Below are 26,286 nucleotides of genomic sequence, written 5' to 3'. Positions count from 1 at the left end.
TAGCTCAATCCATGGTCAGTCCCACAATTCTGTGAATGGTTCAGCTTGCGAGAATCCAGGTGCTGTAAGACCAAGTTGTTGACTTACTGAGTATTCTATATCAATAGAATGAAAGTTTCAATATTTCTTCAGATAGTTTTTTTAAATGTTTTATCACGGATCATGCATGATATATTGTTTATAGTAAAGGTGGTGGAAAGCTAGATCGGACACACAATTCACTTTTTCCCCATCTGTTTGTCCAAACTTAACATTCACTTTGTAAGAATAAACTGGTATATATGAATCTTGTTACTCAAGATGGTTGAGTAAATTAATTCCCCAATTGCTATTGAAAAGGGTTGGATGGTAGCAATCTAAGTCGCTGGACACAAATAGTTTTCAGTGTTCCACCAGGTTCAAAATAAAAAAGTATTTATTTATTGCATTTGTACACCATTTGTAGGATGGCCTTGCCTATGAATAAAAAAAGTATGCATTTCCAGGGTAGCACTCCCTAGGTCTAAATCAAAATGAATACACAGCATTGTCATTTGGCACTATGGTAGTTTGTTATTAAACTACTAAAATTGTCTATTGTATACAAAACCTCTATACTACTCTGTGTGGGCTTAAATGCCCCTATCCAAAAAAAAACCCTATTAAAATACATAGGAAACTAGAACATAAAGTATGAGATTACAAAACATAGCCTAACACTGCTCAAATCATCCCCATTTATAACAGCCGAGCATTTTAATTTCCTGCGACTTCCTATGTTTCAAAAAGTAAAAAGGCAACTACAGGATTTTTTTTATTAAGAGTAACAGAAGGCTCTCTGTTCTGCTCCTCCACATTTTGACTGTAAAGGCCCGCAGAGCCTACAAATTCTGCAAAATTGCTTGGCAAGTGGCTGTTACAGAAAAAAGAAAAGATAGTCTGTTTAATATTTTATACATCAATAGTAATATATATATATATATATTATGCCAATATCTGAAAGCTTTACTACTTTTAAAACTACATTAAGAGTCAAATATAGTGTGCTAAAGAAATTAAGCTATTTAAAAAATAAAAGAATATTTTTCCCACATGCATTCCATGTTTTAGGTTTTTTTTTCAGCATAATGAAATATCTACATTCAACTTTCAAATGTCTGCACTTTCTGTCTTTGTAATGGTTCTTCGGGCCTCCCGTTGCTTTATCCTCAGTAACTTAGTAACTAGTAGCTACGAGTAAAACTAGTTGAATAAATAAAATGTGCTTGCCCACATTGATCCCCTGGATTCATGGCTGAATGTAGCCACAAATGCTTCCATGCCGTATGCATGCAACCCTACTAAAAATGCCTGTGTGTGTGTGGCATCAGTCTTCACAGATCTTTTTCACATTGGAACACAGGGAAAACGGTAGTTGACTTCAGAATTACAAGAATGAGAGAAAAATAAAGCAAAAAACCCCCAAAAATTACCATTATTTAAAAGGAAATAGTTATAAAAGTGAAAGGAAGAGAATAACTATTATAACACACAATTATATGAATTCACAACAGTTTGAAAATGTTGAAAAAATTATTTTCAAAAATGTAATTCAACTATGCACAAGCCAAAACCAACGTGGGCGCAACTAACTTAAATAAGCCATGTGGAAGTACACACGCTGTTTACTATATAACTACAGCAGATTTTTTTTTCCTGAACATGGCATTTTTAAATCGAAACTACAAAACAACGTTGTAAAAAAAAATAAAAAATAAAAAGTAGGCACTAATTGGTTATCTGCCTTAAAACTGTGGTGTTTCTGTATGATAAGACATTGAATATAAAGAATCAAATGATCTGACCTTCTAAAGTCAGTATACTAGAGCATGTGATTTATGTTTTGTCTAAGAGTAATAGCGTGTTTAAGTGACCCAGCAACAAAGTTCCTTAATCCATTGTTAGACAGAGACATTTTTTTAGTATCAGGAAAGAACTGTGCATCAGTGCCTTCAATCATCAAAGCATTTAGGAAATCAATAGTAACAAAGGCGCACCCTTGCAGCTGCAAAATTCTTTTATTTGAACACTGCTTTTAAAGCAACTTGATTTTATTTTCATAATGGAGTAAAAACGAACAAGCAAATATTTCCTCATTTTACTCAAAATGCAGATACCTTCTGGTATCTTCTGCCCCTCATAAAAGTTATTTGTCCATTTTTGTTCCAGCTGAGTCTCTTCTGCAGTACACTGACTGCTTGAAGCTCCATCACACATAAAACATATGTTTTTTGGGTAGACCTAGATTGTAAAAACACACACACACCAATTTTCTTCTTCCCAGCTTGTGTGAGAATGTGCATCTTCTGAAAAATAGCTGACAGACAAAAGGACTGAGAAGCCTACTTCTAACTTATAAGGTTTCAGAGGGCTTGAGGAAACATATTAGAGTACATGATGGCAGGCAGAACAGCGACTTACATCAATAAACATCTGCACAGATTAACAATTCTCTGGAAGAGAGAAGAATCTCCAAAGGATAGGTACAGTTGGGAAATACCAGCACTTTTCCCAATTATTACATAAATACAGTTCCCAGCCCATGCAGGATTTGGGAGTTACTGTTAAAAGATGACGTTGGGTCACAAGCATCCAACCCTCCTATCCAGGGAAACCATTACTAGATTAGAGTAATTTAGTAGGGACATTAGCTATACATTGATACCAGATGTTTCCCTTCTTGCTCCAAAAGTCATTTTTACAATATTCCAAGGCAGAGACTCTTGTGCTTTAACCAAAACTAGGGTTTCTCAAATTGATATCAGAAGCATGGCCTGAGGCAAGTTAAAAAATATAAGGAGCAGAAGGTAAATGTTTCAAAAAAGCATGAAATGTTTAGTTGAGGTTACATTTCCAGTAATAACTATGACAATTTTAACTTGTGTCCTTTTCAATCCCAAGAATGCTTACTCCTAAAGGTAACATAATTAGCATACTATTAAATAAATTAAGGCGAAACATAAAAAAATAATAACTTTAAAAGTTACACTCCAACTATTATATGCTTAAATGCATACTATGGACATGCATAGAGGGATTCATTAGTCATTATCTCTACGATTTGATCTCTTCTCTCGCCCCCCACAGCTATTTGCCTTGCTGGAGATGAATCCCATCCAGCACTTTTTATTTTCAGCAATGTGCATGCATGTGCTAACCTCCAGCTGATTCCCCACACAAGTGTTGCAAGGTTTATTTTCATAATATGGAGACGCAGCTGAGGGAAAGGGCCATGTTCCATATTGTGCCCCACAACTTCCAAAACCTATAAAAAAAACTACACATGTGGGGTATTTTCCCAGATACTTATATTAATATTTTTGGTGGTATTTTAGGAAATTAGTTTGGAGAAGAAAGCTCTATCTGTCCTTAAAAAATTGTGTAGGTATACGAAAGTATAAAATACCTTAAGAAAGAAGAAAAAAAATAAAAAAAATAATATATATATATATATATATATATATATACACACACACACACACATATACATACATATATATACATACACACACCATATTTGTTCGATTATAAGACAAGGTTTTTTCAGAGCAAATGCTCTGAAAAATATCCCTTGTCTTATAATGGTTTTCTGGAGGCAAAGTGGCATATAGGGGGTTAAAAGGCATATCTGGGGGATAGAGCGGCAAATAGGGGGGTATAAGGCATATCTGGGGGACACATGTGCATTACTGGGGGCAGGTTGGCAAAGAAAAGGAAATAAAAACGAAAAAAGAATTCTCAAATTATAGTTTTTATTTAATATGAAACAATAGTTTACATGTGAATTGATATTTACTAGTAAAACTTTTTTCCTATAGGGTAGTTTTATATTCAGGCTTTTTCTTTTTTCCCTAAATTAATATTTGAATTGGGGGGCATCTTGTATTCAGGGACTTCTTATAATTGAGCAAATACGGTATATATATATATATATATATATATATATATATATATATATATATATATATATATATATATATATATATATATAGCCTGGTATTAAGTATACTCAAACAGCATAACCTATATTATTATTTGTGTCCAATTCAGACCCTGGAATGCATTAAAACCCATGAGGGGAGTTTTTAATGATAATGGGGCAGCCTCCACTCCTGCTCACCTCCTGTGGCCCCCGACAACCCACAGTTTGAAAATCCTCTAATATGGATTATGTTTGGGGGAATACTTAAACAACACTCAGATGAAAAAAAGTTCAGAAGGGCTATAGGAAACGCACAAGGTCACTTACAACAGGGAGAATGTAAAGCTAATCTATTTTAACACTGAAGAATGGCTGCTTTCCACTGCCTCAGCAGGTTCCTTTATAGCATTCCCTTTGCAACGTCAAAGGCGTATTTCTATCCCAAGATATTGACTGAGATGTAAAGCTTTCAGACAAGAGTTATTCAAATTGGTATCACCTTGACGCCTTTGACGCCACATACATGCCTGACATATCTTTTCCGTTACCTGTGGCCTCACTTACAACTAGCAGGCTTTAAAATAAAAAATCTGAACAATTTAGATGACAGAATACTTTGCATAAAGTAACAGTAAAGGGCTCTGGACATATGCGCATATATTAAAAGTCATTAATACTGATAAATATCACTATTACAGTGTCTGCGCAGCGCAAGGTCATTCAAGTGGATAGTTCCGTTGTATTACACTACATTTATTAATTGCTGCAAATGCTTTTATTGCGGAACATATAATGATATTAATCATTTCTGGAAGATATATTTTGCATATATAAACCGGTTTTACCAAGACACACGGAATATGACAAAGTTGTGGATCACAGGAAAACTTAATTCCACACACGGTATCACCCTCTGCCACTTCTGTAAGACTATTCCAATAATGCACTACATTTTCAGCTAAGTACTTTCTTACACGTAAACGCCTGACCTATTTTAAAACGGTGTCCTCTTGCCCTATTATTTTTCCTCCTCAGAAACACATTCTTCCCTCCTTTACCTTATTTAATCCCTTCTATGCTTCTAAAGTTTTCTATTGTATCACTTAACTTGTGTATTTTCTCAATGTCCAGGTATGTAGTTTTACATACTTCCACAATCACGTATGTTAAAGTGTAATGTACAACTAGATTCACGTTTGTCTGCTTAATACGAGGCTGGATTGCTAAATGCTTTAAAGACGGAATATGATATACCAGCGAAAATGTAAGCCCTACATCTAAACTTTCCCTAACATCACTAAGGACAGATAATAGTCGCAAGCAGGCAAAGTTCAACCACCAGGTAGGTAGGTTAGGTAGCATTATCAATAATACATTGTCATTAGAACCTCTATCTATATAACCTATAGAGACCTCTTTGCTCTGTTGTGCCCAGAGGGAAAGTAACCGTACTACACTGAGGCGGCCAATGAAGTCTGCGGTTGTTGGTTCCCTCATGCAGAGGAAATTTGCCTCACATTTTGGTTCTGGACTGCCCTTTTGGGTGGGATTTTTCCTCTGTAATGGCACAAGAGGTAAAATTTGAAATGCTCCCAAGCAGGGACACAATGCAGGACAGGTTATGAAGCAGCTGCCAGTTCTTGGTGAGTATCTCGTACTCTTTGTTTGGTATACAGAAACCTACATGGACTTTCAGATTGTTTTGAATGTAAACCATTTCAAGTTATTGGTGAAATTATACTTTAAAAGATGCAAAACCTGTAAATAATTCCTTGGAAGGCTTCCAAAAAAACAAAACTAAAAATGGTATAGAGCAAAACAAGGTACATATGGAGTGGTTTTTTTTTGCCACAATTCTTTGCATAGCTCTGATGTAATTGGTGTAGTCAGGGTAAAGGCAAAAAAGTATGAGCACATATGTGTATAACGTGCTTTGGATCAACACTGTCAAACGAAAGAGAGTAGTAAAACTGAGAAAAAAACGTGTTCTAGGACTAACCGTAATCTCCTTAATGGAGAATGATGGCCTCTTAAAGTGACGTAGAATTTTGAAGAATGGCTTGGCAATGCTGCCTTATGTTTAGGGCTTGTCCAAGAAACTCTTGATTTTATAAACATAGTTCAGTTTGAATGATCGCTTGCCCATATTCCAAAAGGCAAACAACTGATTAGTTTTACATCCAAACAAACATATTCCTTGTTTACACTTACATGATTGCCTACTAGTGGCCAACCTACTCCACATTTTTGTTATGCTACATTGATTGGACATAGAATCGAAGGTAAGCCATATCTCTTCTCAATAATCCTAGTGTTAAATCTAATTTACATAAACTAACATAAGCTAATGCCTTTCATTTTTCTTTAGCTAGAGTTGCAATAGCGTATACATTTCAGATTACATCCTATGTAAATATGTTAATCCTTAACGTGTTAAAAATAGAGAGGCAGGGCATAAAATACCATCTTTAGGACCTTTATTTGAAGGGTATTATAAAAAAAAAAAAAGAGAAATTATCCAAACCCAATGCATTATTGCGTTCCTAGAAAGCGTCTACACATGATGGTTGGAGTATCACTTTAAGAAAACTTCTATGCCATTGATGCATTATGCAGGACTGCATCAGCCCTTCTGGCAAGAGAAGTGTAATTCATAGTGGTATCTTCAAATTAGAACTTTCAACTCCTACAAAAGCCATATTTAGTGAATTAAGTCAACAACTTAATGCTGGAAATGAAGTTTTATTAAGAGGCCATTTTTCTTATTACAGATGAAAGAACCTATTCAACTAATTATACTCCGCCACTTCTATAACAAGACAGACTTGGATAACTAAGTGAGCAACGCAATATGTCATCTGATTGGTGTTAAAAGACCTCAGCCTATGGTGAGAGGCGCCATGTAGGCCTTCTTGAGTGCGGGTGGACAGTCCTTTTATCGCCTATGCTTTACCACAGAGAGAGTGAGGAGAACGGAAATAAATTCTTATCCCGTCCACTGCCTCAGTGGTACAGCAGGGTTCGTTATCTAGCGTTTAATAAATAGACGACCAAGTAATGTTAGCTCTTTATGGCATCCTTGCATAATGTCCTCATGTAAACTCCGGAACACTACAGAATCTCATGAAACAATAAAACTTTGCTAAAGCACAAAATTGTCATTATATGTGCAGCACAACAGCGTCGACCACCTGCATGCATCCAGGAATCTTATATTGAACCAGCTGCATTGTGAGCGGTCAGTGTGCCAAACACAATAAATATTAACTGAGTGAGTAAGACACAGGTTTAGGTGGTTATTTAATAAATTCTGCAGTAACTTGATGCTAACTGATTATATAGGTTATAACTAGTGCCATTCATTTTTTTTAATATGAAAATATATCTTTAAATCATAAAAAACTTATATGAAAATATATATTGAAATGTGCTTTAAAAATAAATTTATGTACCCTCCAGACCGGTCACCATCTCATTTAGTTTGTCTCCTGCTGATTTAGAGCATGAACTAGATTTATGTTGGCAAAGTGCCACTATTTCTGGAACTTTGGTTTTTCTTTTTTTTTTTCCCTTTCTTTCTGCATGACCCATTTAATACTCAGTGAGTTCATTATCTATAATTTTGTTAGTATGTTCTCGTCTAGGAGGCAAAGAAAATCTCCCCTAGATAGAAGACAATTTTAATTGGGTGTGCATGTTTTTCTTCTTTTTTTTTTAGCTAAAAAAAATGATCTAAGCCTGCAGTCCTTTTTTACTAAGATGTATTGCTACATATTATTAGTATTAAAATACATTATTGTATTAATATTGTTAAGAAGGAACTTAACAGACACTACTCATCAGTCAGGATCTAATGATGGGCAACGACTAAATGAAAAAATGCTCCTATATACTCGAAACTAACTTTAAAAAGGTATAGTAAAGCCAGCACATCATTTTCACATTGACAATCATTGCTTTTACTATGTCTCTTGAAGAATCTAGCATTTGCCTTATGACCAAAGAATATTTGAACAGTCAACAGAAGGACACAATGATAGGTTAGAACATTTATGAACTGTTGTCTCTTATCCAGCTTTTTTTTTGTTTGGTTTAACACTCACTCTCAGGGGGTTACACTCTTCCTCTTAGAGGTTAAGAAACTCATATAATAAGCAGAAAAAATTAAACCATTGAGACAAAACCTTATCCTTAATGGTCGTTAACACAAAGAACATAATTCCTTAACAAATCCGTATACATGCCATAGTTAGCGGAAGAAATACACTCTCCTTTAGTCATACCTAAATCAAGAATCCAGTATTTGCAGCTCTCCTCTGGATTGTTTCCACTGGTACAATAGTTTCGATTGAGGCAGTGCAGGGATCCCAAAGTCTGCCCTGGGTTAATCCCATTTGACATGGTGAATATCAGAGATACCTTTACTTTCAAAATGAAGCTTAACAGGCGGCACTATTCAACAAGTCTATAGTGAGCAGCAGAGCTCATGTGCCATTCTGGTCTACGAAAAGATGTTATTTGCTTGCAGACTCCACAGCACTCTGATTTCACATCTCACATATGGGAATAACCAGCTGCTGTGAATCACACAGTACCGTAAACTTTCTAAACAAAGCTCATAGGCACTCCCCCAATGCTATTCATCAGCAGATGCTGTCCCACCCCGATTCCTTACATCTAATGCACTTGGGTAAAGGTAATTTGAAGAGGAAAGGGGTAAAAACAAAACAAAAAAACAAACAGTCAAATTGAAAAAAATCAAATTGTGTATAAGATGTATAACAACAGCATGCATTCAATGCTAAAATAATTACTTTCAACTGCAAAGAACTTTTAATTCAATGATAAATGTAGCTACAAACTGAATTCCTGACAGACCCTTGAACATGTCGACATATAGCTGTCAGGGATATGGGGCGGGGGGGGGTCTTGATGCACTCTTCCAGGGAAAACAATGGATGGATTATATTCCAAAAGGACAAACGCATTTTATGCCACAATGCTGCAAGAGAGGGCAGCATTACCTTAAATCATAGATATATTGAGGCAAAGTGTGACAATCACACACTATATGTAATTTCTGTATGAAAAATAACGTAATTTAATGTTAACATCAATCCAAAGTGTATTAAACAGAAACCCTTAAGTGGAAACTTGTTTTACTGGTGTATTATCTGTTACAAGGAAAGCAATAAGGAAGAGATAAAGAATAAATAAAATCTGGATTAAAAACCTTTTCACACCTTGATGGTATTGATGGTCTTCGGGCAGAATTGAATGGTAAACCTGATTCGCAAGTTTTTTTGTGCACTGTATATGATTTCACAGAGACAAATGTGTTTTTTTTCCTTATCTACCTGTGTGTGTGCTTATGTTTAAAGAGACTCAAATAGTAAAGAGCAAGACAAGGACCTAGGTCCCTAAAAAGCTACATGCGAGAGGTTTAGAGGCATCTCCCAAAAATACAAAGGTCAAGCCCACAAAATGAAGGGTTTACCTTTACTGTTATTGGTACAGCGAATGTCATATCACGTTTCTTTGGCATTTATTGCTAAAGCAGATACAGAGCACTGAAAGCCAATTACTAGAGCTTGATGACATTATCTGGGCAGAAAGATAAAAAGTGGTTACATGCTTAAACTCTCCAGTAGGGGGGTTTTGGTTATTTTGCATTTGCTAAGTACACAGTTCAAGCTGAGAACAAAAGAAAATGCATAAAGAACTGTTCCCTTTTGAGATACTTAAATGAAGCAGAACTGCGGAATTTATGAAAAGCAGCCAACATAAATGTAGACAAGTGTGAATAATTTCCATTTCCATAACCTTATGAGAGCATCAAAGTGCTCCCTGTATACGTGAGTGGACAAAGTAAGAAAACAAAAATAATTCAATTTAACGCTACATTCTGAAATATTTGCAAAAAAATTGTAAAATAATGTAATGTGAGGTATACATTATACTTAAAACAATACTTTTATATGGCAATGAACACTGAATGAGAGCCTGGATATGAAACCAACAAGACTTGTAGGTCATTGTTCCAGATAAAAAATAAGTATGGTTTCTTTATGCTTAATTTACTAATTTTCAGAAAAAAATGGTTTCCATTTCCCTAAGCCTAACACAGTTATTGAGGCACTATTCTAATCAAACAATGTGGATAGTTAGCATGGTCTGGTCAATTTGTTCGTGAAAGGAAACGACATGGATTAAATTGAGAAGGTAGTTCCATTTTTTTTTGTAAAGGTATCAAGCTACTTAGAGATAGCCCTCCTTTGTTCCACAAGTTTTGGAAAAATGACTATTAAAAGAGTAACTGCTCAGGAATGACAATTAACCACAGAGGTTTCCAACGCATAGCAGCCAAAACCACAACAGAAGTGGCTTCAGATGACTCTTGACTAAAATCCCCATTCATAGGTCTAAGCCATTTTAAAGTGAACAAAGGATATTAAACAGCATTTAGGTCACATGGCCAGTGTCACAAAAAATGGATGAAAAACATGGCGAGGCCTTTGACTAGGAGAGATGCGATTTGCTGCCTTCATACTTTCTATTATGATCCAAGGTCAACTGTATTTACTCTTTGAGGGAATTTAATAGAAATGTCCAAAAAGGAGTGATATGTTAAAGATGCCTTGGGCTATATCCAGCCTTAGACAGTTTGTCTTTGTCTTTTTCCCATTTGGAAAAAGATTTGCTGATGCCTGTGAGAACACACACAAACACGCAAACACACACGTATAATACGAACGCTATTGGCAGATAATGTCTTCAAGAAACCTTGGCCTCATCTAAAGGGGAAATCTGATCCCACCTTGTAAGAATTAAGTGTATTACTCAAAAAACATTTAAAATAAAAATGTATTTTTAGCAATGTACTTGCTAAGTAAAACAAACAGAAAGCTGGAATGTCAAAATTATTTATGCAATGTGATGAGGGGAAAAACTTTTTTTTTTTAAACTTAACTGCAATTCCACATACAGCCACTAGGTCTAGTGTTACACGGACTAAAGACGGGGTTTACACCAACTGGGATGTGTAGGACAGAGTATTGTCTACAAATGTTACCAGACTTACTGGACTGCCCTCCTCGAGGTCTGCCAGAGGAATTTTCTAATTACTGAGTCAAAGTAACATTGGACATAAAAGTGTTAGGTACCAACCCATACTGCTGGATTCTAGAGACAACAGTACAATGTAGGGTGATATCAGGGCATCCTTCATACTATAGTAAGTTTGGCAAGAGGTTAAACCTTGGGGGGGTGGACATATGAAGTAGTTACTATAGTTTCTTTTTTTTAAAAAAATATTTTTATTTAACACAAAACCGAATTAAACTTTTTAACAACCTCCAGGAAGGAGAATGTGGTGAATGCGTCTAATAAAAACAGAACTAGGGCAGTGCCATTTTTTTTTACAATTTGAACAAAAACATACACCAGCTAACCCAAAACACTGTTACATACAGAGCAGGTATTTTTCCAAGTTTGTTTTACTTCTCCTGCCTTAAATCACAAATCCTTGTGGGATTGAACTGGGCTGCTAATGGGTGTACGGCATGTTGGTTACACACATTGACACTCAAGCTCTCTCAAGGGACCTTACAACATATACTAATTAATAAAATATGTCTGTTGAAAAAATTCGAATTACCTAGACATATACAGGCAACCAATGTAAAGCCAGCAATCTAAAAACGATTTTGTTAAATCAGATGTCAAACAAAAAAACGGACAATGCTGCTGAAAGTTAACTTTTGTTTGGTCAGAAGTAAGACCAAACATCTGTTTAGTGGTTGAAATTAAAGGATTTCTTCCTGTGTTGCCAGCATGGGTAGAATTCCAAATTGTATCTAGTACTTCATAAGCTTTGCACAACAGCTATGCAAGAATTTAGGCTTTTGTGTCAGCTCACAAAACAGCTGATCTGTTTCCTAATGTAAGCGCCTTAACATTGCACAAGACTTTGACAATATGGAGAATTACAGAGCAAGCGGACCAATTTCCTCAGGGTGATCTAGTCCACTTTGGTTTGCTGTATAGTTTGAAATTGTTGGGCGGCTCTCAAACATTTCCTGATTAAGTTGGTGATTCACACACACGTTTTGAGCGATAATCTAGATCAGGGCTTGACAAATTTGTTGTGAATCTAGGCGCCAGCTAAAAAAGTTAGGAGCCAGGATTTTTTTTACACTAACAGTTGGTTAGGAGTGATCTGATCATCATCAGCCCACTTACTAAACTCACAGCATTTGACCTGGAAGCACCCTGGACTTATATATATATATATATATATATATATTTATTTATTTTTTAACGCTTTCAATGCTGATGTTCCATTGGAGCACAGCATTGACTGATATTTAGTCCCCACAAGCTTGTGGGGACAAATGTTAACCCCTGCAATGCCACGAATGTGTTATAGACAATTGTGGATTTGAAGGGGTTAACGCTGCACTGTCGCTCTCATGGAGCGATCAGGCAGCAGGGGGGTGTTGGGGCTGGTCTCCACACTCATGTGGAGACCAAAGAACCCTCTCCCCCTGTCCCTGAAGCTGCCTCTGGCAGCTGGGACGCAATTGCTGGTCTATAGACCAGCCATTGCAGGGGGAGTCTCTGATGACTGCTGTAGGCTTCCATGCCTACAGGAGTCATCAAAGGGCTTGTGGGGGCTCGTTTTTGCTGTTGCTAGTCTGCCTGGGCTTCCAAGCAGACCACCAGCAGCAGAGCGGCATTAAAGGGGTTAACGCTGCCCTGTCGCTCTCATGGAGCGATCAGGCAGCAGGGGGATGTTGTGTCAATCAACACTGAACCCCCTTTCCTTAAGCTGCCTGTGGCAGCTGAAAACGCTATTGCAGGTTTTCCTGAAATCGCGGTTTCAGCCTACAGGATCACTCTCCGTGGGAGTGATCTCAGGCTCGGGGGCGGGCTCTGAGTGGCTGTCTGCCCAGACTCCTGGGCAGACAGCAGCAGCAGCAGCCCGCGTGGTGACGCGGGGGCATTTTTTTGTGGATGTAAGAGGCTGACAAACTCCTAGGCGATCTAGATAACTACGTAATGACACATTTTAAACAGTAACGGGATAGCAGAGTCCGCATATTAGAAAGGGTATCCCTTCTACACAACACTATAAATGAAGATTCTTATCAGAGGATCAGCCTACCAACGGCTGGCCACTAGCACAACATTTCCCTAACACTCTGATAATTAACCTAAATCCAGTGTTTGTTTTTCTTTCAATTTATCCATATTGATTTGTGATGTGCTACAGCCATGACAAGTTATTTATGTTCTTCAGCTGCAAATACTAATTTCCTTATTCTACATTAACCTAAATGTATTCTGCAAAAATTTAGTTAAACTAAGTCACAACAGGTGGTAGTGGGAATCCCACACCTACTAAATATGTCTTCCTTTCGCTCCTTAATTGTTTATGCACATGATGGTTTCAGCCTGGGAACTCCCAGGGGCCTATTCAACAAGGATATCTCACAGAGGGCAACTTTCATATTACCGTATTTGCTCGATTATAAGACGACCCTGATTATAAGACGACCCCCCCAATCTGAATATTCATTTAGGAAAAAAAGAAAAAGCCTGAATATAAGACGACCCTATAGGAAAAAAGTTTTACCAGTAAATGTTAATTCATCTAAACTATTTTTTTTTAATAAAAGCTATGATTGAGAAAAATATTTTGGTTTTATTTCCTTCTATTTTCCAACCTGCCCCCCAGTTATGCACATCTGCCCCAGAAATGCCTTATACCCCCTATATGCCACTGTGCCCCATGATATGCCTTTTAACCCTCTAAATGCCACTGTGCCCCATGATATGCCTTTTGACCACCTAAGTGCCACTCTGCCTCCAGAAATGCCTTATACCCCTATATGCCACTCTGGCATTTAGAGGGTTAAACGGCATATTATGGGGAAGAGTGGCATATAGGGAGGTTTAAGGCATTCAGGAGGCAGTGTGGCGTATAGAGGGTTAAAAAGGCATTTCTGGAGGCAGAGTGGCATTAAGGGGGTTAAAAGGCATTTCACAGAGCACTCTGCCTCCAGAAATTCCTGTCATGTAGCCGGGGCAGCGTGTAGATCCCACGCACTTACACTGCAGCCGGAAGGAGGTGTGGCTAGCAGCGGGGGTTGTCTGCATCCATCGCGCAGACCTTCCCCGACTGTCAGAGATCAGAGTTCCCCGTGCCGGTGCTAACCACACCTCCTTCCTGCTGCAGCGGAAGTTGTCTACACGAATCGCGTAGACATCTACACGCTGCCCCAGCTACACACCGGGGACTCAGAAGTGCCGGTAAGTGGGGCGGGGGGGGGGGATGGGGACAGGAGGATCCAGGTACATACCATTAATCACTTTCATCATTATAACCACTCTTACAAAATCACTTCATCTCATACACTTTGTGGACATGTTCTGTAAGAAGTCAATAATCGACTGCCACCAATGACTGCCTTTCTGCTTGAACTTTTGGCCAAGTGAACAAGAATATGCATTCAGGCAAAGGCTGTAATATTTCATAGACAAATTTTCTATTGACAAAATGTTTATGTTACCCCAATGTGGTCCAAAATATCTTAATGGAGTTGAATGTAAACATAATAACTTGCATTGATATTTAGAGACAAACATGTCATGTTTTAGTTAATGAGACTGTTCAAAATAAACAACTGGTACTTTTCATTGTGGTAAAATATTTAGCTAACTTTAGTGCCATAGTTATTGGTAATAATGTGTGTCCATTTAACAGACAATATCCAATTCTGTCTAATTGGATAAGTGTACTAAAGATATCAGTCAACATTCTGGTCATTTTCCAGAAATCCAATCTCATTATGCTCCGATTCTGACCGCAGAACAAGGCTAACTGCCTTCATAATCATTCTTTCACACAACTAATGACTTACGAGGGACAATCAATTGTTTACTCAAGCAATCACTAAGGCACTATCATTTTACGCCATTACACTTCTTTTCGCCCTTTTGCTGATAGGCACATGTTGCAAACTGGGAAATGTTTTGCTGTTATGAGATTGTTGTAGAAAAAATTTTTTAGGGACATTTTTTGTCCTACCTTTGTGGTTAAATATGCCTTCCATCTCCATGCTGCTCCTTGAATGGGCAATACACAGTGAGTTACACGGTACCAAGCCTTCGCCTGCAGGTGAACGGTCAGTGGTTCTAACTAAACACCAGTCTGGACGATCATGTTGTCGCTCCAGTACCTCCACTGTCTGCCCTCTCCGGATTGTCAGCTCATTGCTATTGCACGCAGTAAAGTCATGGATGACCACTGTCAATTCACATCCACCTGAAAGCTGCAAAAAAAAAAAAAAAAAAAGTGTCAGATAAATGTAAAAAAATAAATTTTTGCAATTTCACAGTTAAAATATTTATTCTCTTGAACTTAAAATAAAATATCTATAAACAGATGTCAGAATTTACAGTACTCTGATGCACGGCATGTTTCTGTGCGCTTCACAATGCTTAAGCATTGCCATTTTAATTATATATATATATATATATATATGTATATATGTATATATATATATACATACACACACATACATATAAACAGTTCCACCTGAAACAAAAATGCTTTATATATTTTTTTTCCAGGTTATCTTTCATCAAAAATCTCATTATCCTTTTTGATCTCAGACGCATGAATCTCATCTTAAAACTCTTCCCCAATTTGCAGCGCTCACACTTGCAAACCTCACCTTCTGTCTCATTTCCCCCCCAAAAAAACCCCATAAACTGGAAACTCTCAAGAGCAATACCCTCTTTTCCTTCTGTATAAGTATATTTAATGTGTGTTAATGTTATTGTCTATTTTGTATACTGTCAAGTTTAACATTATTGTTAACTTTCCAGTGTCCCCTACCATAATAGTGGGGTCTACTAATGCTTACATTTTTTGGCAGTATCAAAACACCAGATTAATGCAGCAAAATGTGTATAAACTAATGGAAATAACAGCTTATTATACATTTATTAAGCAGATAAAGTCTACACTGTAAAGTAAAATGACAAAAGTACAAAAACACAAATAAAGACGAGCTTATAAATTTATCCAATTTGCATTTTTATACATTGCTGACGTTTCCTGCTTTAATGTATACCTATAGTATAGTACTAGCTCTCAGCTGGTGCAAACTTACAAGCACAAGCTAATATAAATACAGGAATGTAGTCATATAAGAGGTCTTTTGGGGATTTTGGTCTTTAATACATGTCACATGTATCATAAATCACTCACCCTTAAGCACCCCCCTCCCATTACAGCACAGAACTTTAACACAGCGACTCAAATTGGTCTCCAAGGACAGAATTTGGTCTTGCTATGAATAAAGTCTTAAAAAAACAGGCCCGCTCTCTTATTAAAGTGATTTTAACAGCCAATGCCTCCACTTTCCAAAGTGTATTAACTTTCTGTCCGTTCAAAGTTCAGCTAAGCCCTCCTCAAAAAAAAAATAAAGAAAAAAACAAAAAAAAATATATATATATGTATAAAATAACAGCCCCCCCTGATTTTTGGCAAGCTTCATTCCTTTTGCAGCAAACCCAATTGAAAACAGCTGTGCACTGGACAATGTCTGAGAACACCACTCAAAATCCATTTCAAATGTTGTAAACTCCACAAAGATCATATAGTACTTCCTGCATAATCTTTCAGATCAGCTAACCATGCCTTGGGAAAATATATAATTATCTCATAGAATTTATGCCCTGCAATAAATATTAAACTGGCTTTTTTACATGTCCCACTTTCAAATTGAGCCATTGTATTTCTAAAAATAGGTAAACATTCCAGTCTAAATTGACCAGGAGCTTATTGTTATCTTCTTATACATAGTCAGTATATAAACATCGTATTAAAACAAAAACAAGGCTAAAACTGGTGACACAAGTAATTCAGCATTTTGTTTTAGCATAGCTTAAAATCTTATTATATGCTTTTTAATACACAATATATTTCTTTTTCATGTTACTTTTAAGTAATATAGTTTTTGCATATTTTTGGACCATTGTGGTGGCTCCGGTAATATATCGTGATGTAAGTACACAGCAATATGTTCCCACATATGTATTGTGAATATGTCACTGGTGAAAGTAGTCAAGATTTTTTTTTATAAAAAAAAAAAAAATAAAAAGTTAAATGTTAAACACTTTTTCCCAAGTATCTGTTGATTTATTGATGTGAGTATGATTATTCTCCTGAACTAGACAGCTATTGGAAGTATACAATATAATTTGTATTAAATGTCACAAGGCTTGCAAACCACCATGGAGATTTGGAGAGGATTAGGAAATTGCTACCATGATTTAGAAATTACAATAGGTAAGCAGACCACGTGTAAAATAAACTCCAGCCTTATATATTCTCAGTAATATCAAACAAATTAGACATTGTGGTGACCTATTACCATCTGCTTTAAATGTTCCATAACTTTAATTCTTAATCGCAGGATATATTTCTACTGCTCACCTTTTCAGCCACCATTGCATTGGGGGATCTATAAAAACTGAAAGAAAGGTCCATAGAGGAAACTATAACAGCAATTGTTTTACATTCTAAGATTATAGGCTCAAAACATTAGTCCTGCAGAAAACTTGTTGCCTACAAAGCTAGTTTCTGCTTTAAGGCGCGTGAGTTCTATAAGCTATCACATATAGAAAGCATCTATTAGATGTATGTTGCTTGACTTCTACACTGAATCTGGGCACTGGCAAAGACAGTTGCTTTGAATAGTATCCTAAAACTACCCAATTTATAGACAACTATTTACATTTCTCAAATCATCATGATGATGACTTAGCTGTAGACATTATTTACTCCTAAACCTGGTTCATGAGAATCTTTGGACTGCAACTACAAAGCACTCGCATGGCAGAAAATACCTTTAGAAGTATTGCCAATTATGAAAACATTGAATTATGCTGACAAAATAACTTAAAAACAATCAAAGAAATTCCTCTTATTACAGATCCCACCTACGCTGGGGCTTGTCCTAGTTCTCCAAACTGGGCTAGCTTACTCGCGGAGGCAGGCTCAGCTGCTATAGACAAGTACTGGTGAAGGAAAGTGAATGAGTGAGTGTGTGTTAGTCTATGTCTGTGTGTTTGTTAGCTACGCTATGTGGGGGGGGGGGGGGGGGCAGCAATGGGCCACTTGGTTTTACATGCCCCCCGGGTCAGAAGGTGCCAGCCCTCCCCAGAAGAAGAAAAAAAAAAACCACACGTTTATAATGGTTTGACAACAAAAAAAACATTTCACTGTATTAATTATATTACATGACTGTGTGTTGAAACTGCAGTTACATATAAAAAAGTATACACTACTACAATTATACTAATTTAACCTTCTAAATTGTCCACAACTGAGCCAAAGTAGAATCATAACTGTTACAATTTAGTACAATTTTTTTCTTAGATTTGATTGTCTGGAATGGTTCATAGTGGACAGTTTATTAGTTGTAAAAATAAAAATAAAAAATACAAGCTAATACAAGGCTAAATAATTCTGATATTTGATACCCTGACTCAAAACAGATGTGTGTATGCTTAAGGATCATTTCAGAAAAGCTCAGTCACTTTTGTAGTCATACTATATATTTAAAGTCATAACCTATAGCAAAGCGTCCACAAACCATCCTTTGTTCCCTTCTGCTGACGCACTTCCTCTCTGGCATTTTATATCAGGGATCAATAAATTTAGGTTTGAGATTTGATACTAGATCATAAGATGCCCACTGCTACGCTGCCCTAATCATACCGAGTGCAGTGAAAACAAACGAATGAGCCCGCACGATGCATCAGCGGCTGTGACGTCAAACTCCTCACTGGTTATACTTGGATTTACTATAGCGGAATTATAATTAATTACATATTTGTTACAATAGCATTTTACACTGCAATTGTTTTTACAAAGGATTGCTGAGATAATTGCAGTTCCTGATCACGGACATCTAAATGAGTTTTAGGAGCTGCCATTTTACTTGGCCACTCATTCGCCCTCCTTTGTAAGTACATTAATACAAATAATGAAAAATTTGCTGCACTTGGTCACAGGAAAAATTGTCTAAAGAACACGCACCTTTATATTGAAATGAAATACCGCATTTGACAACGTGCCCCAGTTTTTCGGATAGCACATTTTAAATCCCTGACACTACTTTGGACTGTCTACTCCAGAAATCCAGAATTCTTCCTTCAATTTCACCACCGTTTTAAATCATAACTTAATTCAGCCAATTAAAGACTATATTATTCATATAATTCAAACCACACTTCATGCTGTCCATTCTATACGTATATTTTATCTTCCCTAACATTTACTTAAGAAACCATAACTGACCCCAACAATGACTAAAATCTCTAAGGAACACCAAGGGTGTGGATCCTGCGCACAAAACAGTGGCCGATACATCGAGAAACAACTGGAGAGAATTCTGAGCTGCAAATGAAGTAGTAATCTGCCAGGTATTGGCACACAGCTAAACGATGATGATTAGTCATGATTTCCATGAGCCGCCCCATATCCTCAATGGAAATGATCAGTACTGTACATTGTTGTATGCACTGACGCATGATTAACTGGTTATAAAAAATAAAAAGAATAAAAGGAAGCTGTGGTCAATTGACACCCATGAACTTTATCAGTTCAAATGTTTAGAAAATATTTCTGATTTGAATAATATTGTGGCATCACTGCGAAGTGTATATCTGAATGGTTCTACTGGATGTAAGCACTCGCTAAATAAATTATGGTGTCCGGTCAACACACACAAGGCCAGGATTTTAGGGAGGACATAGCCAAATCAGGCAGGGAATTAGGGAACCTGGGTGGAACGTGGTGAGGAAGGGCCTTTTATGCCTTGTGTGCCCATTGTACAGTGCTCTGGAATATGATGGAGCTGTAGAAATCAAATTATTAGCAGTAGCGTTCACCAAGATGAAGTTAAAACATTCCAAGGCCAACTAAAATTATAATGAGCCAATTTGCCTGTGTAACTCTTCATGGTTAATCCTTCATTATACAGTGAAGTAGACTAAACCAACAACTTTGTGTCTAGGCACCCATGGGTTTTACACCACAATATTCTGCAAACAAGAACTGAGGCTTAAAAATACTTCCAGATTTTGTTCCTTTTACTTTGCCTTTAACCTTTCCAGTGGACCATCTAACACATTCGACAATGTTCCTGAACAAAGCAATGGAAGAGACTAATGCCTGACATTGTGACTACACTGCAATCATTCGCCCTCCCTAACAATCAACATATAATGGCCTGAATCCAGCTAAGTCAGCTAAACTACGAGTGTCTATAAATCCTGAATAGCACCATACCATTATAGTCCATGTGGTTATAATCATTTACGCCCCTTAAGCTAGTCAGATATTTGCAAAGGTTTGTAGAGAGCAAATGGAGCATTGCAAACACAGATCATTCTCTTTTTTTTTATCCCCATGGAAAAAAAAAACACAAGGCAGCTCCGGATGCAAAAATTAGAGCTCATCTTTGTCACTAAGTGAACCAAATACCCATGCCAATTTTTTTTTAAATATATTTTGGAAACGGAAGACAGGCAGATGTGTGTAACGCATGAAAGTTCTTCATATTTAAGAGCCTAACAAGCCCTCTCCACCAGAGGGAACATCTGTTACATACAGTCTCCAACTGAAAGGTGATCCTCAAAAAAGCTTTATGGCCTGAGGTCAGCCAATGTTGAGAACAAAAAAAGAATCAAACCTACTAGAGGAATCTATCAGCGCATGCAAGCTTGTCTAAGAGAAAAGTATTAGACCACTTAACATCATGTAACAAGTAAATGAAGTTATGTAATATCTACATCACGATAGCAGTAACGGGGGGGGGGGGGGGAATTACTAAAATAGTTTGTCTTATGAGCACACCAGATACAGTATTCTCTATCAACGCGTTGTGGACTAACAGCAACAAAATGGCTTATATACAATTTTGTTTTTACTATGAAACTATTTCAAATAGTAATTAATGCCATAAGTGGTATTACTGAGTATTACTACAACAATCCAGTAAGAATACATACTATTTGGATTATATTGTTGTACAGTGAGAAGACATATCTAAATAAACTGCTGACGGGACAAGAAAAACAAAACGAGCTATAATCCATTTTATCCTCCGCTTAAAAAGAAAACAAATTTAAAATTGGGAAACAACTCAAAATTTGTGCTTGGTTATTTGACGCCACTAAAACACAACATTCTGCGTGAGAAAGCAGCCTTCTCTTTGCTTTATGTTCTTTACATAAATAGTTTTTATGTAAATAACACATTCGATTAAAGTCTAAATACTGTTAAACACTTGAGAAACTTCTACAAATTAACTGCCCACAAAATCATAATGAAATTGCAAATAGCTGTTCGCAATGGAGAGCAGTCTGAAATGGTTACATATCTGACTGTACCTTATCACTGTCCAAGGTGTTCTGGGAGGTTCTGGATGCAATAGATATTGTATCTGGTTGGCTGCTGCCATCTCCTTGACTGTCCAGGTCCTCTCCATCTCTGCAAAGAAAACGTTGCAAAGCATGTCACAAACTAGATGATTTGTGATGCATATACAGGTGATATAGTAGCTAAACGAGTCTCACAGTGGGACAGTAATGCATGCAGATCAAGTATCACAGAAGATGCATTGCTTACCTTCTACTGGCTTTCTGTTTTGTGGTTGCAGCTGTTTTGGGGATGTGTATTGGTTCCTTCAATGCCCCTCTAAGGTGAATAGTCCTGTCTTGGATCACCTCTCTTATATGTTTGATCCAGTCTTGTTTATTTTCAATACTGGAACCCTATTTGGGGATTGAAATGTGATTATAAACTAAAGTACATCTTTCTAAGCCTCTTGTGTACAGTCTCATGGATGTATACAGATGTTAGATTCATTTGACTTCCACTATAACAATATGAAGATGACACCTGACATACCCACAATTTCTAAATAAAAAAAATGTTATGAATGAGTAAAGTAAAAATTCCAAAATCATACTAAATAATAATTAGAAAAATCATATGTGCAATTATTGATATTTTGGCAATAGTTTTTCTTGGTCAAATAGAGAATATAAAATTATCACCTTCAGGACTATCTTATTGTCTGATGACGGCGTTCTTCCAAGCCAGAGTGCAAATTTACAAGGGTCTCCTTCCACATGTTCTGTGACTCCGAGCTCGGAGGTCTGTTTGGATGGAAATACAATTAACAAAGCAGTGAAATAGCTTACATTTGATATACCCTGTATAATATAAATATTGAATAGAATTTTTTTATATACTACATACATAGAACAGCAGCATACATACTTGTGTGTTGTAAATCTAAAAATAAAAAGTTATGTTGCAGCTCTGTTGGAGACTGCTGGTACTTTTACAATCTAAATATAATCAAGGGACATTCACAAATTTGATGACACAGAATGGAAAGTAGCCTGTACTTACAAATAATTTTGACTTGTAAATATATTTGCTTCTCCCACTGGAATCTTTGACTTCTTTGCTGAAGACAAGAGACATTTCAAACAAGAAAAGATGTCTTTCCCGGCCTTTTCGAATCAAGGTTTTAGGGTCCCAAACTTGAAAGGACTCTTGTAGGATCAGTTCTCCCTGAGCTTCTATGTTTTCATCAAAACCTGAAATAAAATATACACATTTTCGTAATTCCGTAAAAAACAGATAAACAAAAAAGAACATACAAATAAATTTTAACGACATGATTGTTAACCTATAACTTTAAATGTATTCCTATAAAGTTTACCTTCCAGCATGCTGAGATGCATGGCATCATTGGCTCTTTTGGGTACACTAAGCATCACCTCCAATCCATCTTTAATCTCTCCTTTGCCCTCTTCACAGCAAGTTAGCAACTCCTAAAAAAAATGATCTTGTTAGCACAAATCCATGTTTACCACTGACAAATAAGGGGAATAATGCTGCGACAAACGTTAAAACAATAGGCATTGCACAATGACATTAAAGCCTACAAGACACGGATGTATCTAGGTCAAAGTGCTCACCTCTGTTTCAGTACCTTTCAACAAGAAAAAATGTAGTCTATTAAATAGGTAGGGTGAAAAACGGTAAACCGTACAGAAGCGGGAAACAATTAATTCAATATACCGCTACAAAGGAAGCTCAAGCTGCGTTTGTCATTTGGGTCCCACTTTTTTTTTACAGCACAATGTGTATGTTAATGTACAAAAATGTGTGGTGTTTTTGTTTGCACGAATATATTCTTCTCTTAGATTACCAAGATTAGTCACCAAAAACGAACAAACTACCAAAAATGGTAGAGATACGTGCACTGTACATATATAAACACCAAAACCTAATGTAAGGAGAGCACGTAAGGGAAAAAAAGGTATATACAAAGTAAATCTTTATTAGACAATATGATTTAAATACATATAAAATATATATATATAATAAAAAAGCATCTCGGCACCAAGACACATATAGGAAGGTACCTATGAACAGGGGCACAGGACTACAGGAACTAGGAGGGAAATACGTATGTATATAAAGGCACAAATAAGAAACACAAGGATGACCACAGCAATATCCCTGTGGGGCCCCCTGACGAAGCTCATTGCAGCGAAACGTACGTTGGGGTTGGTATGTTTGGACTTGGCACCATTCATCACCAGGCTTTTTGCTGTTTTCAGCCTTGTTTCTAGGTTTGGTTAGTTACTTTTTAGCACTGATGTACCATTGCTGTATGTTATTTAATTTGTTCCTTTTTACTTTATCGCTGTGGTCATCCTTGTGTTTCTTATTTGTGCCTTCATATACATACGTATTTCCATCCTAGTTCCTGTAGTCCTGTGCCCCTGTTCATAGGTACCTTCCTATATGTGTCTTGGTGCCGAGATGCTTTTTTATTATATATATTTTTTTATATGTATTTAAATCATATTGTCTAATAAAGTGCTCTCCTTACATTAGGTTTTGGTGTTTATATTACCAAGATTAGGTAAAGCCCTATTAAAGCTCTGCCCACCAGCAACATCGTCTAAAACATTTCAAACTATTTTGTGATGCAATCATTTTTCCCAGAAAACATGACTTTAATGCTTAGTGACTTCGGCCAGAGATGAAATTCTATGCCACTGGGTAAAACAGGTAGCTTCATTATCAACTAGAAACATGTATACAAGAAACTTGGGAGTTTCTTCATCAAAGGCCTCAAACTAGAACAAAATTCTGGCACAAGGTTAACGTTTGCCATACCTCAGCAAGACAAACGTTCAATCTTTCAAGGTCAGCTGACATCAATAATAGTGCTAATTCTGCATAACACAGTGCTTCACGTACTTTGATGTGGTTGTCAGTGTTGTTGCAGTGCTGGTTACGTTGCTGGCCTGAATATTACACGTAGCGATTTCAAAAGAGGGATCATCAAGGTATTTCATGCTTTGTTTTTGTTTCCCCACCTTCTAATTATCTGCTTCGGTTTACTTATTCACATCTAGTGGCAATAGGAATACTACAGACAGGTGTAACAAGTGGTTGTCCATCACACTATGGAACTAAATGACTGCTTGGCAACTCTTTCCTCAACAGGAATGTTTTGATGTGCCTACTTTATATGAACTGGTGTAAAAGTCTAATACTAGCCAAAAACACAGATTACCTTTAAAAGAAGCTGATACTTTGTTATCCTCTGTACAGGCTTGATAAGGTAAGAAGAGATCGAGTTGGCCAGTTCATGGCGCTGTTGAATTTCCTACAGAGGTTAGAGAAAGGTTGAGCAGCTCATATTATGCTTAGAGCAAGATCAAGATCATAGAGTCGCAATATTTTGCATAACACTGTATTCACAAACAGACTCAATTACTTAGATAGATATCACTGTAAAAGGGTTTGAAAAATGTATCTTATGTCTTGAACCAATAACCAAAATTATAGCCCTCAATTTTCAGACGGGGGCACAAAGAAAAATTTGAAATCAAGAGATGCTTGGCCAAATAATAAAACAGCTTAGCTGCAGAAAGGTCTTGGCAAAAGTCATATGTTATTAGAGTTTGGTGCACAGAGATTTCAATATATGGGGGGGGGGGGGGCTTGATTCAGATCAATAAAGTGATATAGAATAGAAGTACAAATGCAAAACAAAAAAGTTTACCACGTGACAACACCAAATGGTTTAAGCTGCAATGCACAGCAGCAGAAATCCTACGACAGTTTTTTGTTATTTTTTTATTTGTTTATAGGAAAAAATCATGTCTGATGTGGTGTCCTATCCCAGGAAGGCAATACATTTCTACCTAGGGCCAGGAACTTATCACAATGTTGGGTACCAGGAGTTATACATTTTACTTCAACTAAAGCCCACATGGGTGTTATTAAAAGATTTCTTTTAAGTAAAGAAACACCTACATCAAAATATGGGCCTGCTTGTTCCAAGATCACTTGCGTTGAATCCGGTTTGTTTTTGCAGTAAGAAACATACATTTGGAATTTATCAGCCTGAAAGAAATAAACCAGGGTAATGTATATAAAAGTTTAAATCTATTAATTCAACCAAGCACAGGGCAGATTGCGGACGCCTAGTAAACATACATATATTGGGCCGTAGCAACCAAAGTATAAAAAGAAGAGAAATGAAAGCAAAACCTATAGTACAAATGGACAAAGTAATAAAAAAAACAACAATACCATATTAATGTATGGATCTCTGCAAGTTCCTGCTGCAAGAAATCAGCCCTTCATAATTCATAGTTTACATTTGTAAAATCATTTAAAACCCTTACTCAAAAGCATAAATCCAAAGTGGTACATATCAACTGTAAAATCTATATATTTTAAAACATATCACAAGCCCTGCTTAACTTATTTGTCTATTATCTACATTCATGTGTCAATGCTTACTGTATAACATTACATCTTTTTCTGTTTTGACCCAATAAAAAGTATAGAGTTCAACACAAGGACCCCTTACATACAGACGACAGGACACACACATATTCCTGGCTCGTCATTTAGGTCACCAGGTACAGGGTATGCCGGTCAGCCATGTATTCTGCAGAGCAAGGTCCACCCCTGTGGTACGCCACTTGATGTTTTATTGTAAAACAATTAGACTAAGTAAATATCTCATTTGGAATTACATTCCTATACAATTACCCATGTAACAAAGCAGTGTCCAACATCTTCAGGCAGTTGCTCATATTTCTCCAATTCCTTTAAGAATATACTGTGGGGAAAAAGTAAATATTACAATTAACATTGTAAGAACAATTCCGAACTACATTTAGAAACTACATTTCTAAGAAAAACACAA

The 26,286-nt window shown here is 36.7% G+C and overlaps 1 protein-coding gene across 1 annotated transcript in view; it reads right to left on the bottom strand.

The window, feature by feature from the left end:
* Nucleotides 1–26,286, bottom strand: part of LOC149283183 (triple functional domain protein-like) — a 136,618-nt gene that overhangs the window by 28,622 nt on the left and 81,710 nt on the right. The window contains exons 26-34 of the mRNA XM_089497907.1: nucleotides 26,130–26,199; nucleotides 25,383–25,472; nucleotides 24,637–24,729; nucleotides 22,762–22,873; nucleotides 22,446–22,636; nucleotides 22,085–22,186; nucleotides 21,654–21,799; nucleotides 21,416–21,515; nucleotides 15,033–15,276 (exon numbers count right to left, since the gene is read on the bottom strand). Coding sequence (XP_089354033.1) covers nucleotides 15,033–15,276; nucleotides 21,416–21,515; nucleotides 21,654–21,799; nucleotides 22,085–22,186; nucleotides 22,446–22,636; nucleotides 22,762–22,873; nucleotides 24,637–24,729; nucleotides 25,383–25,472; nucleotides 26,130–26,199 — 1,148 coding nt within the window. The remainder of the gene's footprint in view (nucleotides 1–15,032; nucleotides 15,277–21,415; nucleotides 21,516–21,653; nucleotides 21,800–22,084; nucleotides 22,187–22,445; nucleotides 22,637–22,761; nucleotides 22,874–24,636; nucleotides 24,730–25,382; nucleotides 25,473–26,129; nucleotides 26,200–26,286) is intronic.

The sequence above is a fragment of the Sceloporus occidentalis genome, unplaced genomic scaffold (assembly GCF_023333645.1).
Source record: "Sceloporus occidentalis isolate IW3139 unplaced genomic scaffold, rSceOcc1.0.p SCAF_110, whole genome shotgun sequence".
Lineage (NCBI taxonomy): Eukaryota > Metazoa > Chordata > Lepidosauria > Squamata > Phrynosomatidae > Sceloporus > Sceloporus occidentalis.
Note: the sequence above shows the minus strand (reverse complement) of the source record. Positions and strands in the feature narration are given on the sequence as shown.